A 20,345-nucleotide genomic window follows, 5' to 3' on the forward strand; every position below is an offset into this window, starting at 1 on the left:
CAATTTGAACTGCGCTTCCATGTCATAGAAACGTTTCTTCACATCTATATCTTTAGAGGTTTTTTCTTTACATTACATATGTGTATACATATATATACTTATTTATTATAATATTTACTTTAGATATACTTAGTATTCATTAACATTTAATTCTTTTTTCCCAACAATTGGTCATTACAGTGCAATTCGATTGACAAATTGTAGACATTTAAACGTAATGATATACAACGTGCATATATATGATTAAACCCTCTGGTAATCGGCAGGCTTATTGTTTTTCGATATTTAAAATCAAAAGAAATAGATTTGATAAATAAAAGCACAAATTCTTAATATGATAGATATAGTAGTGAGTGTTGGTCGGATATTTTTCTATTTATAATTTGATTCGTGTAACAATCAGACTTAATTTTTTCTGCAGTTTAGTAGAAAAATAACTGTGTGCGTACATATATACTTGTAGATACATTCACCAAATAAGTTGACATTTGTTATCATTTTGACGTAAAAATGATGTCCTTAACGTCATTTGACATCAAAATTGCGACAAATAACGTCAATTTGTTTGCTAAGAATAGTTTATGCGGATGACAAATCAATGTTTGTCTTTATTGAATTAATCATGTTTGATATAATGTTTGATTAAATGAAAGACGTTTTGTGTTTTCTTCTTTTACACACATTATGTTCCAATTTGTTTAGCATATGAATTATACACTCGACAAAATACACATTAATAACGACAATCAATACGCTATCACAATTAGCATGCTTTGTTTGTAGGAATATTAGGCTTTATTGATCAGTCAGTAAGCTATAGACACGGCCGGAATACTTTAAATATTTTTTTAGATCATATTTGTCATACAATGACAGAATTTAGGTTTCCAATGTAATTTTTTTTTTAGAAGAGAAGGAAGGAGTAGAAGTATAATAATGAGAAAAATACGAGACATACCTGAGAGAAAGATAGCTTCTTAATAAAGACAGATTCACAGATTTAATTAGCGTACTTAGACCTGACAATTGTCTTCTCAAGTTGTATCTTATTTTATAAGTATTAGTTTGTACATTTAATTATTGATCTGTTAAGCGAAACGTGAAATCTGTCTCTGCTTTTGCTTCACAGCTTGGATCACGTTTTCTTCATTGTCATTTCGCGAAGAATCTCTATTAATGCATGAATATTTCAAAAATACGTCTCTAATTCGTTTAGGTATTCAAAATTAAGAAATGCGCAGTTGGACTACGCGTATAGCTCAAATTGTTGTGCAATGAATGAAAATATAAGTATAGTGCTTATTAGTGTCTCTGTTATGGATATACGAAGAATATTTATATGAAGATTGTTTTCTTTTCTTCTTGAGCATCGACATTCAATGCGACAAAATGTTATGGATCTTTAACGATCAATATATCTATAAAAACGCAGAAGAACGATTTCTCGACGCGTCACGAGATTTTCTATTTTCTTTTTCTGTTAAGACGAGAAATACATATTATTTTTTGCCATTTATATATAATCGCTATATTTTTCGTATGTTATATGTTCATTCGATCTTTATTATGCGACGTTACACGACGATAGACTGTAGTTCCTTCGATCAAGGAAGTGAATTATTCGGGCAATCAAACGGTTAGATCGTAACGATGATCAAACTAGTGTAGCGTGTGCCACTCAGCAATTTGCTTCCTCGGAGACTGCGTCATTTGAAGCCAGTGTTCTCGTCCTTGACTGTTACCGCTGTCCGCACTTGTAGCCGGTCCAATGATGCAGGATCCGACAATGGCGTTTCCGCCCATGAGTTCACTGCTCGAGTCCAACACGCATATCTTACATAAATATAATTATGTATAAATTAATTCTTTTCATTTCATTTGACTTACGTGTTTTTCATTTGCTATTTGTGCACTTAAAGAACATATCGACTGTTACATATATATTACCTCTATAGCCGATGATGCAAGTAATGAGGCAGGTATATTAAACGACATCGCTTCATTCCAAACGGGATTTGTCGTAGTCTTCCTAACAGCTGTTTTCTTCTTCTTCTTTACTCTTCTTTCTCCACAGAGAAGACTAACTTTCGCGAACGGATCTAACGTTTCCTTATCCTACATCACATATTTAGAATGCTTATTGTTTTAAGATAATTACTAAATAATTAGACGATATACAGGCTGTCCCACCTAACTGGAGTATCAGGAAATATCTCGCTTGGTTTTTATGATAGGAAAAATGTTTCAAATGAAAGTGGAACGGTTTCAAGGGAGACGTATTTTGGTCATGTTGTTTTTCTTCTAAGTGTAGACGCCAAAAAGATATAAAAGTCATATCTTTTTTTTTTAAACGGAACTGTATGATTTTTTATAATACAATATGATTCCTCTAATTATTCGATCTGCATATAAAAGGATTAAGGTAGAGATAAAAAAACCAATAGTTTACAAGATATTTTATACTTTGTTCTGGCACATATTGACATAAAATGTTAAATGACTCGTAAACTATTAATTTTTTAATAATTATACCTTAATACTTTTATAAATAGAATAATAGGATAAATCAGTTGGTGTAAAAAAACAACACATAGTGTAGTAGCGAATTTTTCTGTTCAGAAACAAGTAAAAAAATCACTTTTTTAGGTGATGCGCGATTAAAGAAAAAAGAAACCTATTATTTTTATATATTGATGTAATATAATCTTATTATTGTATATATTCTACCTGTAGGGGAAACAGATTTCTAGCTTTCATCATGAGAACCGTGAGTCTCTCAGCACTTGGTAAGTAAGATAATGAAACCAAAACTTCTTGAATTTCTTCCGGTGGTTTTCGTTCCCTCGTTATCTCACCCCAAACTTCTATCGAGGAAGTAGAAGAGACCAATTCGAGACTATCCATAGCCACTCTCACCGAGCCCACCATATCGTTTCTTGAAAAACGGTCGTAATCAAATACCTAATCACAACGTTATACGTTATTTCAAATTTCAATTAAATTGGAGAATGTATTCTATTCTATTCTATAAATCGATCATTTTATACGATGTTCAATGATATGTAATTGCCTGCAAAACTAGAGTCTTCTCCTGCAGTTCTTCGTAGCTAACGGGAAATTTGAAATGCTGATCAAAAAATGGATTTGGATCATTTCGATGGATCTGTGTTTGTCTTTTCCTGCTGTCCACTTCCGGGCTAAGAGTCAATTTAACGTAGGGATCATTAAAACCACCCTGGTCGCTGCCTGCGAGATTGTGTGCCTCGATCAAATGCACGTCCAAATCTGATTTATCAAAATCGTATCTCAAGCGCAGATGAAGCCTGCCCAAATGCTTTCCCGTCCTGCGATTACACAAATTTTTTTTTTTTTTTTTTACGTAACGAGAGACACCAGTTTAATATTGTCAGCAATATTTTATAAGCAAAGTTTTATTATGTACCTGCGGGCGCTAAGAAAGACAGGACCATCATGTCTTTGATAAAGATCCGGTTGTAAAGAACCAAGAGGAGAAGCAGGTGGAACAGGACCACTATCGCTGCTACCGAAATAAGGTTTTATGACATCTTCCTGTGTTCTTAATATTAATAATAGTTCAATAAAGCTTTAATAACTATTGATAACACAAGTCCGTATGATCTCTTTCTAATTAATGCTTCAGAAAGAAATTCTGAAAGCTAATATTATTATCAGAATATATTTTTTTAAAGATTTATTTATATATATAAAAAAGAATTATAATTACATTTTTATTAAAATCTTAGAATTAATTGTTCTATGGAAATAATATAATATTATATTAGTACGTATATAATATATTATATCTACATATATAGAAATTAATATCTCTTGACACTTTCGTCGTGTATTTATCTGAATATTATTAATATCGCCTTTATATAGAAATAACGTTATTCACACTTTTATAAAGAATTCAATATATTTATCACATTTATGAGAATTCTATTATATTTACCTTATAGAAGCATGTGGCGATGGGATGAGAAGAGGCGATAAGCAACGACTGGTCTGTCTGGAAGTACTTTGAACGGCATTTATCGGCGAACACCCGCAAGTGGAACTTATACCCGTTGCTACGGACGATAAAGAGGTCTGTGAAGGTGACGCATTTCCACTATGCAGGCCGCTCGTGTAACTGGCAGGACTTGCACAACGTGCATCCAAGGACGCCGCGCGAGCTGGCGAAGGAGATCTATGAAAAATTTCCAAACTATTATACATCCACATTTGTATTTTGCGTAAAACGTTTCATTTTAATTTCACTTCCTTTCTTTGTGACATTATTTTTTATTCTTTTCATTATGTTATAGAATACATTTACAAAATGGTTTTCCGTAAAGATAGATATTGTAAAATTTACTTGACGCCTTTTTTACATTTTTAATGTCTTTTCCGGTGGATCATATCTTTTTCTACTGACCTCGAGCTTCTGCCAGGTGGATATGAAGAGGCGGCATGTAAAGGTTTATGTTGAATATGATGCCGTCCATTCGGATCAAATGTTCTGATTTGAGGCGATGATCCCCGATAATTTGAAGAGCAAGGTGCACCCTTCGGCAAGCTCTGTGAATTGATAGATGAATCTCTTGCCAATGTTCGACCGCTACTTCCGCCATCGCTTGGATAACTGCGACTTTGATGGGGTAAGCCTCCAAGGAAAACGTATTACATAAAATTAAGAGGATTGAAAAATTATCATACTAATAACTAGAAGAGATAACTTTCGAAAGTCTTGCAATTATGCGCGATAATGGTTTATTATAAATTTCTTCGTAATAAAGTTCTATCCGTGAGAATGAATGATGTGCCGAACGCGCATCGATATTGAGAACAAATCTGTAAACGAATAATAAAATATGCGCGAAATAGTTACATTGGAAATTATCGGAGAAGATTTTAAATTGTGTTTTTTGATGTTGGTGTAATTTTTCAGAGACAAATATCTATGAATCATTTTCATAGGCATTATAAGGAGGCAAGTTACCTTTTCGTGTTAAAAAAAAAGCTATATTTGAGAATTTATTTAAAAAAATTAAAACTAATGAGTATAATGAACCAAATGAATATAATATGTTTGAATTTTATCAAGGAAGAAACGATTTTGTTCAAGTATTTAAAAGTTTAGCTAAATACAGATCTGAAAATAATTTGGTCAGACCGTTAAAATAATTATGTAGGAATCTCAAGCAATACTGCAAAAAGTTTTGATATTCTAGCAACAAGTTCGAGCGTTCTACATAATTATTTTAATAGAGAGTCCAACAAAATTACTTTCAGATCTGAATCTAGCTAAATTTTTAGATACTTCAGCAAAATCGACCTTTCTGTAAGATACAATTATGCATAACAGATACGTTTAATTAAAAAAATTTATATTTATTTTTTATGAAAAATGATGTCATAACATCCATAGCTGTTTAATTCTGCCTGCAAATTCATGCACACCTTCTACATGATTTATATTTGTACAATAGTTTAATTTAAAAAATGAAACAAACTTTTCTTATAAAATAGCATTGAAATTATAAGAAAACAACTGTATTTTTTAAACCATTTTATAAGACAGAAATCAATCTATGAACTTTTGGCAGCCAACAATTAATACATTAACAAACGATTATAAGATCCCTTTAAAAGCATTGATATATATAATTACCCGATTCGATTGTCGACGGTTGTACCGTGTGCTGCTCCTTCGCGACGTTAAATTCCTGAAATAAAAAATTAGAACTATTAAAATTTTCTTTAATTTATATGCCAACAATAAATCAATAGGAAGCCCGTTGGTTTATTCAATCCAAACGTGCTCACACTCGTTAAATATTCGCCGAATAGATTTTTAATTAAGTATATATAGAAATGCACGCGGACGTGTATCTCTCACTCCAATTTTGCTCCAATTAGAGAACTTTACAGTCTTAGTACTTTAACAACCCATCCGATTTACTATGGACATAGAAGAGAATGGACAGCTCCTCTTCCTAGATGTTCTTGCCATAAAAAAGACTGACAACACCCTGGGACCATCAATCAAATATATAACAGGAAGCCAACACACTGATAGATATCTACATATCGAATCACACCACCATTCAGCACAAAAACAGGCAGCAATCCACTCACTTGTGCATAAAGCATTAAATATCTCAGATAAAGAACACTTGCAGACAGAACTTAGCCACTTGAAACAAATCTTGCAACAAAACGGATACATTAAAGGAAATATAAACAATCAGCAAACATATAGGATCAGAGCAAAGAACAGGATGAATTAACCCTCGGACAGCGGACGTCGTGATACTCGCACGGCGGACGCAGGTCAAAAGTGACCCAAGAATGGAATTGTTTTAAAACGTTTGAAAAGCAATTTTTTATTATAATATGTATAAAATATGTAGAAAGAGAAATAAAAACACATATTTATCATAGAAACAAATATCCATTTATTCATTTTCTTGACACAGTTGAAAAGATTGAAAAGAGTAAACAACTCTAACTCGCGGGTTTCGTGAGATCCTACGTCCGCTGACGGAAGATTAATCGGTTAAGTGGTATTGTAGCATATATGCACAAAAAGAATCCGTGCCAAAAGTGGTATTGTAGCATATATGCACATCTTGAATAACTTCTATATTATTCAACGAATTTGCTTGAAATTTGGTATACTATTGTTTTTTGGGCTTCTGAACTCGATTTTGGCGTCAAATTTGTAAAATTTGATGGCGAACACAACATGGCGACTAATACGTTGAATGAAAATGGCGATTTTTGTATATATATTGCAATTACGTTTTAAAATCAGTCCGGCTTTTTATATACGAAATGAAATCAGCGACCCAAAAAACCCCCAGGGCCAAATTTTGGTATATTTTAGTTCACAATTGACGCCTACCACTTTTGGCACGGAATGTTTTAAAAAGCCTACCACTTAACCGGTTAAACAAGAGAAGCTTTTTTTATCCTCCTGTGTGTGTATGTACGTAAAAGGAACAACAGATTAGATCGGCAGGATTTTGAACAAACACAACATCCAAAATATTTTCAAACCCCTAAAGAAGATTGGGTAAATCTCAAAAAATCCTAAAGACCGAAAACCTCCAGTTCTGCAAGATTATATAAGATACCTTGCTCCTGAGGGAAAGTATACATCGGTGAAACCAAGAGAACGGTCAATGTGCGCATGAAAGTAAATCAACGGAATGTCAGACTGAAATAGGTCACACAGTCAGCATTGGTAGAATACAAAATTGAGTCGGGACACCAAATATTGTTTGATTTCCAGATAACTTCCAGATAACTTCCAAATAACAGAGACATGGGCTTTAATATAAGTAAAATATGGAAGACAGCTCTTCCACCTCTTCCCTCCCTTCCCCCACAAAACACTCTCCCTTAACAGAGTTTATATAAAGGGAATCTTCGAGAAGAGCTGCTCAGTTATTAGTGCATTTTTCGCTCTGATGAAGTGAACAACAAGGTTCACGAAACGTTGGCATTAAGAATGGATCACGACATCAACGACAGTTTATTCATACCAAAGTATGCAAGTTTTAAATACGAAAAATTATTAAGAAATCCAGTTAATTTATTTAAGATGGAAGGTACATAAGGAAGAATGAAAAAAATTTTGCTGGACATAAATGCAGATTTATTGTTTTGATTTTTGCTAGAATTATTATACCGTTGAGTATTAATAAAAATTCTTTTCTCAATTGTTTAAAAAATAAAATATATGGGGGGATTATTCGTCAGAAGAAAAGCCAATTAATAAATTAATATTTTTATTATGGAATTCAGGATGGGATAAAAATATAACATTGTCTACCAACTCCATGATAATGGCCCTCTTCTGAGAAATAGTGTGATTGGAAAAAAAATTTACATATCTTCCGGAAAATGTAGATTTATAATACTAATTATTTATTAATGTTAACTATTATTAATCGATATAATGGATATGTCTAAAAAGTTTAATCGTTCTCACGAATTTCAATGTAAATTTAAGTCTAGGATGATAATTGTTGAACTCATCTAATAATAGATCTTGATGATCTCTAACGGAACAGTGTGTGAGTATAATTATACTTCTTAAAGAAATGCGATTTTTATTCGATATGGTCTTAAGGGTAGTTCTTCAGATGGCGAAGATAGTCAAATGATTCCTTTGAAGTTTCAAAGTATCTTCCAAGCCCTTGATAAGAACGAATCTTTGAATTATGAAGCCAAGGAAAAGACAAGAAAGACTCAAAGATATCAACTTCGTATTTCATCGTAACGAGAAGGTAGGAATAGTTACGTGAGGTCGCTAGAAGCTGCCTTTGACGGGTCGATATTTGGAATAGAGCACGAATGGAATCCACGGTTCCGCCCAACAAACCAAAACATCAAAATCGTCATTTTCCTATCGGCAATATTATCTCATCGATTAAGATCTATATTTATTGCATACAAAAATTAACACAAGAATCTAAGTGTGATACTTAAGTATATACTAATTAACGAATCCTCTCATATAATAAGTTTTAGTAGAACAATACTATTGCTTACATTATTTGATGCCTTACGAATTTGAAACGTACTTTAATTTATTTTTAAAAGACCTGTAAATGTATGATGAATAAAGATTTGCATTGCATGCCCGTAGTTTTCCATAATTCATCAGGCTACGATGCGCATTTCGTCGCCAAAGAAATTGCCACGTACGAAGGACGTGTAAAATTATCAATAACAATGAAAAAAAGACTCTTCTCAGACATTAAACTATCTAGTGTAACTATCTAGTCTTCGTTTATTAATTTAATCGTAACATGATGCGAAATTTCATTTGTTTTCGCGAATTTACGGAATTGCGTTTAAATTTTGACATTTTTCTCGCTCTTTATGTGTTTCCTCGTATTTGAAATTATTTATATACAATTCAAAGATTTTTTCTCACTTTGGATTTGGAAATCCAGAAGTGACTGACCTGTGAAAAATGTAGATAGCTAAGAAGATTGATATTCGCTGCTGAAGACTCGAAAGTGTCGAAACAATTTCGACAATTTAAATAAATTTTTAAATGTATTATATTTAAATTATAATTAAATACGTCTATAACTTTTTGTGTCTATTAATTGTGCCGTTACTTTCATTAGCATTTTTTTAATTTAGTGTTGATGAATAAAGACATATATGAAATTGATACCAACATCAAGACTATATAGAAACGACGCTATTTATCTTAATTTAAAATTAATTGTTAATTTTCCTTTTTATTTAAAATAATTATATTTTTATTATTTGTTTATATTTAAATAAATAATAGAAAGTCTTAATTAATATTTAACTAATTTAAGTCATAATATCGGTTACCCGGGGAATTCAACTTGTTAAATATGCGCTTACTTCTTGTTCAGAGAATAAAATTGTTAATCTTTTACGTTAAATATTCAATAGAATACAAACATTAGCTACATGTATGGGCGTACGCAGGATTTTGATTGGGGATAGGATGAAATTTACCTTCAAATAAACTTATTAAAATACATTTGTATTAAAACCTGCTCTTATACTTTAGCGAACTTTCTTAATATTTCTTCAGTTTTCTTTTTCTTCGCAAGCACTGCTTTTCTGTGCATACTTAGTTTATTGAGATGATTTTCTAACATTATTGATTGCAGATTTTCATTTTTTGCAATATATTAAAAGACCTTTCAATGATGCTCGTTGTGCATGATTAGGCTAAGGAAATATACAAGGCATGTTTTGTTGCTAGGAAGAAAGTTTCGGCTTCTTTTAACACTTCTGCTAATCCTAATTTTTTAAGTTCCTTTTTTTAAATTTTTTATCCTTCTAGAAAATGTATCATAGTTCATTGTGAAAATTATTCTAATTATAATAATTAAAAAAAACTGTGTGCTTTCCTTTTTGAAATCTTCCTTTTTGAAATTTGAAATAAAGTTGTCTCGATAATACATACGGAGAAACGTGAAACGTGAAATGTGAAATGACGATATTAAAAATTCATATACGTACGATAGAAAAATTTCTTTCTTTTTCTCCCCGCAAAACTTTTTTTGTTACGACGCTTTCGCTTTAATTTTTACCTCATGGCATAAAAATGAACTTCTTTTATCATACAAATTTTGTCCGACACAGTGGTGACAGCTACGCAGCATATTGGAACAAAGTTCCTTGTAGTAGATAAAACATTCCATGTCTGAAATGAAGCCCTATATAAGAAGCGAACAAAATAGTCGAGGACGAATGATGAGTTCGCACGAAATGAGATAGGGAGTAAAATATGTTCACTTAGAAATGTACCATCATCAACCATGTATAATGAATATTAAAGGCAGAATTTAAAATCACGATTAAAATAAGTGACCCAGGTGAATTCTTAGAATAAAAGCGATACAACAAAGATATGAAACGTGCATGAAAATTAAATTTAAATCTATAATTAATAAATCCTTTATTATTGTTAAATCTATTAATTTTATAGATTCAAATTTAATTAGAAATAATTAAAGTTATCTACTATTGAGTATTTAATGTAATAATACAAGTTGAAAAAGACGCTTCTTCAAAAGATAAATTTTTTAGTATTAAATTTACTTGCGAAGTATTCTATTAAAATTATATTCGTTACATATATACATATATGAAAGAATTGTTTTTTAACATCGAAATTTAATTAAATTTCTATAATCAAATTGAATGTAGAAACAAAAAATTACTTTGTGCATTTAATCAATTACTATTAGTATTTTATCGCTGTAAAAGTTGTTCCTATAAAAGGATTTACTTTGATTTTTTTTACACGCATATATATTTCTTTGAAGTTATTACCTACTTCTGTATAATTTTTTTGCCATTTCTGCAAACATGTATGCGTAATTTTTTTGATTAATTTGTTTTTATGATTAAAAATTATTTTTATAAAAGTTGTTTCTATATCATTAATGTGTTTTTTTATTCAAATTGCAAAGTATTATACTTATTAAATTATAAAGCTATTTAAAAAATAGCATGCATATGGTAATTATGAAAACAAATTAATAAAAAAATTACCTGTTTGCAAAAACGGAAAAAAAAATTAGGATAACTCCAGTATTTATGACATACGGGGATTTACGTCGCAGAAGTGAAAACAAAGGAGTAAGTTTGTACGTGTTGTACAACCACTCTGTGTTGCCTATATGTTATATTAGTAATTGTTATGATTTTTTTTTATTGTTAATATTAATAAAACCATTGTTAGTTGAATCGATTTGTCAATGTAGTAAATAGCGCAATAACACAAGCCGCATAGAATGATTACGGTAGGGATTATAAAAGGCTCAGTTATTTGGTGATATGGAGTGGAAAGGGATAATAAAAAATAGGAAGTATAGCAAAATAAAAGTGCTTAGCTCTTGTATTCGTTGTTCAATTTGATGTCTTGTATATCCCATCTGTTTAAGGGATATACGACGGGATTTATGCCCAAAACACAAAATTATTTTTATATATGTGTATCTATTTTAAGTTGTAAAATCTCTCTCTCTCTCTCTCTCTTTTCCTTTAGATATCGCAAATTGTTAAATAATTAATAATTTATTATTTGGACATTGATATATTAAATTTCATTTGAACATATTTGTATGTGTTACGTTAACAATATTTCCAAGTTTTTGTGTTCTAATTATTTCTATCACTTATAACAAGTGTTTATTCAAATGATACAAAGACCAAAATCATAAAATATCTTTTATGTGTCTTTCAGACAGTTCTCACAAAAGTGTCTTCAAAACATCTTTTAGACATATACGAATTCCGAATTTGAACTTTTTATCCAAACTGACTTTTGGATAGGTTAATGCCAGTATCGGTGGATAACAATCAACTCTTTCTGTAGCGAGCTCTAAAACTCAGTTTACTCATAGTAATTCCATTACATGATCGACATCTCGGTAAACTTATGTAAGTTTTATTTCAGAATTTTGTTTTTTCATGATTTTTTGTAAATTTCAATTCCAATATTTTTACAAGTTTCAATATTCTTTAAATGTTGTCAAAGTCAAATGTTCTGGAAAATAAATTATCATAAAATTACATATTAAAGAAGTAGCATTACTTGAAAGATTAAAAGCAATTATGATTAAATCCATGCGAGATTAGTTGCACGAGCGACGTAAAATCGTCGCGATATGCAAGGAAACAGTAAGTAAAGTGACACGTAACAAAGAGAGAAGCCCATACTAGGACGCAACAAGTGCATTCAGATAGCCAAAGTGTTGAAAGAACAAAACACTATCGCGTGCGTCTAAAGTTTTCGTGAATAATCCGAGGTGACATTTTTCTGCGATTTTTGTTTTGAATAAAATTTAAGAGATATTAAAAAAGAACTCAATTCTTTAGATATCTTACTGAATCTAAAGTTTAGCTTGTTCGAAATTGATTAAAGTGTCATTCGATTTAATTTTCCGTTCTTGAATTAGAAGTAATTGAATTAAAAATAACAAAGATTTCATGAAATATATTTGAATATAAGTTAATTGAGCACGGTATAATAAAAATGTATTTTGCATATGGAATAAATATGAAATATAGATATATGTAAATATCCTCAAGAAAAATTTATTAAAAATACATAAAATACAAAACAGAGTGCCTTTGTATTATAAGAATTATCTTGGAGAAAATAAAATTGAAACGTAAATTGAATACAAACGAATATTTAAATACAAAATAGTATTTAATAAATACTTTTTCAAATACAAAATACTATTTTCCAATTTTATATAAAATTATCTAACGCAGGAGTGGGCAAAAAACGCTAAAAATTGTATCATGTACTATGGAATACAGTTTCTGATAGGTTAAAATCCTTATTTACTATTCTCTATTCCTTTAATTATGCGGAACGTTAATTCTTACTCTTACTATCAGTATCTTATCACTTATGCCGTCTGCATCTTTAATGAGACATAACGTTATATGTATATAGATTGAGTCAACAATGATGCGGTTTTCATAAAAAGAAATTTTACATAATTTAAATATATTTACAAATCAAATCCAAAATACAAAATACTATAAAAAATGTTTGAAAATACAAAATATATTCAAATACTGCCCTCCCCAGCATTGTCTTACGTTTCGATCTTTATTTTCGCCAAGATAAATCATTAGCAAACATTTAACATTTTGTACAATTCTAAAATATGTAACAGCTGTACCTCCGAACTGGTCGAAGTTGTACTGTCGGCACTATCGGTATTAGCAATGGAAGAGAGTTGCGATCGTGAGCTTCTTGGGGCCCATCTACCCTTGATTATCGCTACTCCTGTCATAGCACCGATTTTAGTAGCCGCGCTTCCGCTCGATGTGTTCCTTGACATGTTTTTGTCACCAGTTGCAGCACCACTACCGCCGCTTCCGCCTCCACCTCCGCCTCCGCTGCATAATTCCAGGACATCGCCCAGAACCTCTGACAATTTGTCCGGCACTTTGACGAATGTGTGTAAAACTGTCTAAGTTCAAGGAAGTCGCGAGTCTGCTGACTTGATTCTCGATTTACTGTACGTCCGCTATTGTTTCCTCGGCGATACGCGTAACTTTTAATTTAACACGGCGGGAACTTCTCCGGGATAATTAACAAAAGGATGTCGATGATTCAGATCTGACACAACCTATTTATCGCTTTTGTATGTATCTGTAATCGTGAAACTTTGTGGTCATTCGCGCTAAACACTTGAATGCGATTCCACTACTTCAGTAATCAATTTCGGAGTACCTTGCACGATTCTCGAGCAAACACAAAAGTTTACATTCGCGTCCGGAGTATTTAGAAAGTGATGCAGTTTTCCGAATAAACGATTGGGAAACAATACGAATTCGTCTCGACATGGAATAACAATTTACAGAAAGTAGCACGTGAATCTCTATATCCTTTTTGATAAAAATCAATATTTATTTACTCGCTTGACTATTAAACGCAAGTAAATTTTCACATAAATTAATAGTATAAGAGCTTTTAGTAGAAGTGCTATTAATATTCTCCGCCCACCCCTCTAAAGCTTTTATTATAATATTATAAATGTTACAAGAGCGTACCGAAAGAGGAATCTACCAACCCAGATAACATTTATGTTGCATAAGAAATCTAAAAGACGTCTTTTAGATGTTTTATGCAACATAAATGTTATCTGGGAAATAGATTAATCGAAAGTGAAAGTAAGTCATTGAAAATAGAAAACAATTAAATACATATCTAATCCTGCTATATCTGTTATTAGAGTTTGTAATGATTGATTCAATTAATATATATTGTACTTAAATAATCTTGCACCGACGAATAGTATTTTCGATATTTCGTGTAGTTTATTTTGTTCACTGTCAATAAAATCAGATACATTAATTAATGATTTGAAGTAGAATAAAGATGCATTTGTCTACAGCATAATTCGTTTTCATTAAATCAATTAGTCACAATATTGTCGCACACTTGCGGTCAATTAATTATCTCGTTACTTTACATGGACCGATTCGGATATAATCCCTATAGTAGGGATATATATTTTCATTACCAATCGAGATACGTTTATATGATTAATTCGGATTTTTCTTGACTTGCGAAAAAATAAAGCGTTAGAGACATCTACATTAAACATACAGGTTTATGCTTTTAACATATTATTATAGGTTTTTGTAACAAAAATATTAGATGGTTTACAATAATCTATATAGTTTATAAATTTGAAAATGTGATTGATTAACAAAGACTATTAAAATTGTATAAACTAATGCAACTATTGTTTTGATATTGAGTAAAAACCAATAAATTGCTGAAATAATGTATAGATAATAACACAGGCCGACATAAATTTTGGCCTAGAAACGGTATATAATCCTAAAATTTTTGTTATGCTAAAAATAAATCTATAGCCTAAATTACTTCATCACGTTAAGTTTCCGAAATGTTCTAACTTTATAATTCCAAAAAAGCCTATTTGGGGCATTTTTTGAATAAATAAATTCAAATATCTCATAAATAAAATGTAGCGGAGAAATATAAGTTGCGAATTTGACTTCACAGCATGAAAAAATCTATTAAAATCACCTGTGAATTAAACTTGAAGTCACAAACAGGAATTCAGCGCAATTATCAATTTATATATATATTTCTAAAAATATTTAATTTTTTTTTATTTTTAATTTTTATCTGAGTTTGACTAAATGCGGTAAGTATATTTGCAATACCTAATTTTTTTCATTTCACTATGGCTACGTTCTATTGTTCACTGCTGGTATTGAAAACTTATAGTTCACGTTACGATACTATAGATTTTCAGTACTTGCAGGAATAACGAAACACAGCCTATGATTTGTAAAACCTAATAGCTAATTTTCGTAGATTTTTTCATGCTGAAGTCAAATTCGCAACCCATATTTTTTCATCACATCAGATTTATGAGATATTCGAACTTGCCCAAAATAGACCTTTTTGGAACCTTAAGATAAAATATTTCGGAAATTTGAGGTGATGAAGCAATTTGGGATATGGATTTGCTTTTATCATGTTAAAAACCTTCAGGATTATATATTGTTGTTTCTAAGTCAAAAATAAAATATTTTGTATAGGCTTGTGTAATGGTAATTCTGTAATAGAATATTTATCGAACACAGCTTTATGTTCTGAAAGATCGAATATTAATTTTACATAACTCGCATTTACATATCATTGAATTTAGTTTTAAAAAAGCACGTAAAATTTTTTTATATAAAGAATTATTCTTAAGTTTAAGTTGTTAATATATAATCAAGTATTTGAAATTTATTTTTTCTTTCTTATCTCACGTTATTTTGAAGAAATTATTAATATTATTAGGATTCTCTGTGCTATCTTAATTTTTTCGAATATCACGTCGATTACTAGATTTGCTCGTCATAAGGATTATTGTAGTGCAAAGCATTTAGTAAAAAAGAACTCTAGATTAATTTTCAATAAATACTATGAAAAACAAATGGGCGGTGCTGATTCACATGCCACTCGATAATTGTTCTAATCGACCAAAATCGATTTTATTCTGATTGACGTACCTACTTAGGTTCCTCGAAAATTATATTATCGTTATCTGGCGATAGAATTATATTAAGGAACTTAAATCCAAGCTAGATAACGATAAAATTATATTATTATTATTATTATCTGGCTTGGATTTAAGTTCCTTAAAGATTACAATTTTTTTGTATTTGACCATTTTTGTTCTATTCCACAAATTTATCTTGTTCAATAAAACATCAACAGAATTCTCGCTTCACTCATCACAATTGCTCATCACATTGTCTGTTAATCGCGTGTAAAACTGAATAAAGGGATATCTGATTTCATTACGGTTCAGCGGTCGTGCACGGCCACAGCTCGTTACTCTACTCGTAGCCCGATCCAATTAATTTTAACGTCACTACTGCCTATTTTATCTCTCTCTCTCTCTCTCCCCCTATCTCTATCTCTCCTTCCACCAAGAACGAAATAAATGTCTGAACCGAATAGAGAATTACGATTAGTTAGACGCCACGTTGACATGATTCATTGCTAGTCGCCTGAGGAGTAACAAGCGAACAACTTCAGTTTCATGACACGTAGTAATGATTAATTGTATTTTTACCCTCGGTGGGATCTCGATACACTATTGGTTGTATAACGATCGCGTTACAATCGGTTACAATTACCACCCAATCACAATTTAGATTCATTTAAGCACCCTCGCATACGAAAATACGAGATATTTTGTGTTGACTTTTGATCCCGTTCTCGGTACGTCTATCACTTGACATGGATGTGTGTTACTGGGTATCACTGTACCACGATACTGGGCTAGCCCGACTGACTTTATACGCGCCCGACCATTGCCAGGGCTCGTTGTGCACCACCAGAAAACGATTCGCTGTTGAGCGTAGCTGGTAGCTGGGGGTAGTGCTGGAGGTTGGGGGTGGTGGGCGGCCGGTTTCGTCACCGAGGGATGCAGAGAGAGAAAGAGAGAGAGCAAGAAAGAAAGAGAGAAAGAGAGAGAGAAAGAAACAGAAGCAGAGGGGATGGGAGAGAGAAATCCTTACAGGGACGAAAGACGGAAGAGAGGATGGATATCGAGCATGAAGATGAGACAGGAAAGGGTGCGTGCGTCGCAACAGGTTACATCTCAGGGACGACAACAATTCTGGGGAGAAAGATCAGGGCCGTTCAAACTGGGGTACAACGGGTGCAATATAACACTCGGGCGATCGTTTTGCAAGAGCGGCTGACGGTCGTCTTTAAAAATAATTGTACAACTCTGATTTTCATATTGATTGTAGCCGTAATGTAGGATTCATTTAGATTTAATGAAGATTAGTATGGATCGTTTGGTTAAAAAAGGGCGGGAACCCGTAATATAAAACACAATTTTACAATTTTACAAATTGATTTATATATATATAAACAGAAATTAGACAATATACCTACACTTATCGTTTTTTTTTACATTTATCATGTTTTATAAAAACAAACCAAAAGAATTTGTAATGTAATGGTCTCACCGATTTTTTTAAGAACTGAAAAATTAAACTAGAATTATATTCTTTACTCATCGTTAAAATTTAATGCTCTCCAAGTTTTAAGAAATATATAAGAGATTATTGAATATTTGAAAAGAGATACTAAATATATCAATCATAAGTTGAATTTGTATCTAATTACAGCAAGCAAGTGAGACAGAGAGAGAGAGAGAGAGAGAGAGAGAGAAAATTAAGAATAATTTACTTTTTAAGTACCATATTATTTACCGTGTAATCAAAGAGTGTAGCAGAATATGTATATGAAATTTGGCCTCCACGCCAAATTAGATTTGCTATACGTCAGTTGTTAGGCTGAAATAAACATTTTCATCCAGTTTTCACCATCTATGTATTCTCACCATTGCTAGAGTGGCAACTAAAGATATATTTTTTATTATAATTTTTTTCTTTTTTCCAAATTCATGAAAAATTATGCAAAAATCAGTGATGTTATATTCATCAAGAAACATTCCTGAACATTTTTGAAGATTTTAAAAATACAAATTCGAATCTTTGAAAATTCAAGAAGTTTAAAATTGCCAATTATTTAAATGAAATTATCGCGTGACCAAGTACTGAAAACCTATAGTTTGTATATTATATATTTTCAGTACTCGCAGTAAATAACGAAACGCAACTGTAACAAACAACTCCCCATCAACCCCGCATCGACGCGTGCTGGCGACCTCGAGCGCTAGGTAGTGGGCCAGGCGAATACGCGTTCAATGATCATTAATAATTAATATTTTTTACGAAACTACCGAATAATACAGAACTTTTCGATTTAGTGTTTAGTCCGTTCTACCTACCTATGAACAGTGTTATATCTAATATCAAACATTCTATATGGATATTTTATATTAAAAAATTTTATCTTAGGAGCCTATTAAAAGGATTCATTATAATGAGTTGAAATTTCACTCCAAACATTAGTAGCAATTGAGCCAGTGTTGCTGTAGTAAATTTTACTGCAAGGGACGAAAAGTTCAATTGAAGTCAATTTGTTACTATTAAAAAAGAATGAATTTGGAGATTTTAATAGATTGAAAAATATCGCTCTAAGGGGAAAATGAATGATTTTTATTTAATTATCATTTTCTCTAAAAAATCATTTTCTCTAAAAAAGGACATAAAATTACGTACTAACTTCATTATAAGAAATTTCACATGTTAATTTTTAATTCTTTGGAATGAAGTTTTGTTTCAAAAGAATTAAAATACTGTGCCACTGAATTAAAAATATCACTGTTATCGATATTCTTAATTTAGAATTGAAGAATTTGTATTACTGACATCGTTGGAGTTCGGTTTATAAAAAAATATTCTTTTATATCATTTTTCACAGAAACCACTGAACTCACTAAATTATATAATTAGTTGAAAAATTATGGACAATATAGAAAATAGTTACATCTAACCTTTGAAGTAAGAAATAAATATAATAAATTATTAAATATAATAAATTATTAAAATGGTTCAATCAGAATAAATCAATAAATAAAAAAAGGCTACGAGCCAGATACAATATAAAGAATATTTAATATTAATACAGACGTTTCGACTCCGATCGATACAAAATTCAATCTATACAAAAAGTATAAAATGATGTAAAAGGGTGCAATGTTAGGGTTAAACAAGGATGCATGCAGTTTGAAGTGCCTATTTTGAAGGAGTTAAACAGGTGGTTGTTCTATAAAGAAAGACATGAGAAAAGGAATCACGGACATGTCTCCATGAAATATAAAAAAAGGTTATACGTAGGCCAGTATTCATAGTAGGTTTTTATATTTAAGACTGTCTTAAGTACAGTCTTAAAGATGTCATGAACCAATTAGAGAACAGCTTAAGACATTACTTAAGATGGTCTTAAAATAAGAACGAACTATGAATACCGACTGTAGTTAAGAAAATTCGCAATAAAATAAGCACATTTCGTTCGCTTAAAATACAAATATTATAGATTAATTGAAATCAAATTGGATAATATATACAAAAACCAACATATAACTTAAATATACATATAATATATGATAAAATAAAAAAAAACTTGAAGAGATTTCTATTGCAATGGTAATGATAATTAATTTTGCAATCAAAAGATATTGTTTAAAAAAAAATGATATATTATACATCAGTAATAATATACATTAAATATATAAAAAGGCAAATGCGTTATATAATCTTAACTAAATAGTATTTAATTTTCTATTAAATTTATAGCTAAATATATATTATAGGTAAAGTCTGTTTATCTTCTTTCCTTTTACCTTTGATTACATTTTTTAATAGATTTTTCGATCCGAGCGGGTTTGCATCGATTTAGGTTGAATAACGTTCTACCATTGGTTGACGTCACATGTTCTATCAATACGAGAGATTAATGACAATGTCATTAATCCAACTCAGGTTGGTACAAACACGCTAAACTGAATACGCTATTATAAAATGAAGTCAAAAGTAAGAAGAAAAAAGAGGCAAACAGACTTTAATTTAAATAAAAAAGTAATATTTTTATTTATTAATAGTGTGTCAAAAATTGATATATTTTTGACACCCAATATTAATAAATAAGAACATTACTTTTTATATATAAGATATTACTTAAAAAAATATATTTCATAGAATTATTATACAAGATATGAAAGATACAAATAAAAATTACAGAAATATAAGAATTAATAGAAATTTTATGGAAAACTTATCTTGATATTTTAGGCTTATTCTTGTAATATCCTAAGGTCATGTTTATTTGTCAGAAGAAAATT

General features: G+C 30.8%; 1 protein-coding gene across 1 annotated transcript; it reads right to left on the bottom strand.

Moving 5' to 3' along the window:
• Window positions 1–281: 281 nt before the first annotated feature.
• Window positions 282–16,857, bottom strand: Sytbeta (Synaptotagmin beta). The gene is made up of 10 exons (XM_018447264.1): window positions 16,656–16,857; window positions 13,224–13,699; window positions 5,678–5,732; window positions 4,442–4,670; window positions 3,977–4,213; window positions 3,443–3,541; window positions 3,071–3,344; window positions 2,728–2,961; window positions 1,948–2,115; window positions 282–1,833 (listed from the first exon to the last, which is right to left on the bottom strand). Exons 2-10 carry the CDS (start codon window positions 13,383–13,385, stop codon window positions 1,660–1,662), a joined length of 1,632 nt encoding a protein of 543 aa, XP_018302766.1. The 5' UTR covers window positions 13,386–13,699; window positions 16,656–16,857; the 3' UTR covers window positions 282–1,659.
• Window positions 16,858–20,345: the final 3,488 nt, after the last annotated feature.

The sequence above is a fragment of the Mycetomoellerius zeteki genome, unplaced genomic scaffold (genome assembly GCF_001594055.1).
Source record: "Mycetomoellerius zeteki isolate Tzet28-1 unplaced genomic scaffold, Tzet1.0 scaffold20, whole genome shotgun sequence".
NCBI lineage: Eukaryota > Metazoa > Arthropoda > Insecta > Hymenoptera > Formicidae > Mycetomoellerius > Mycetomoellerius zeteki.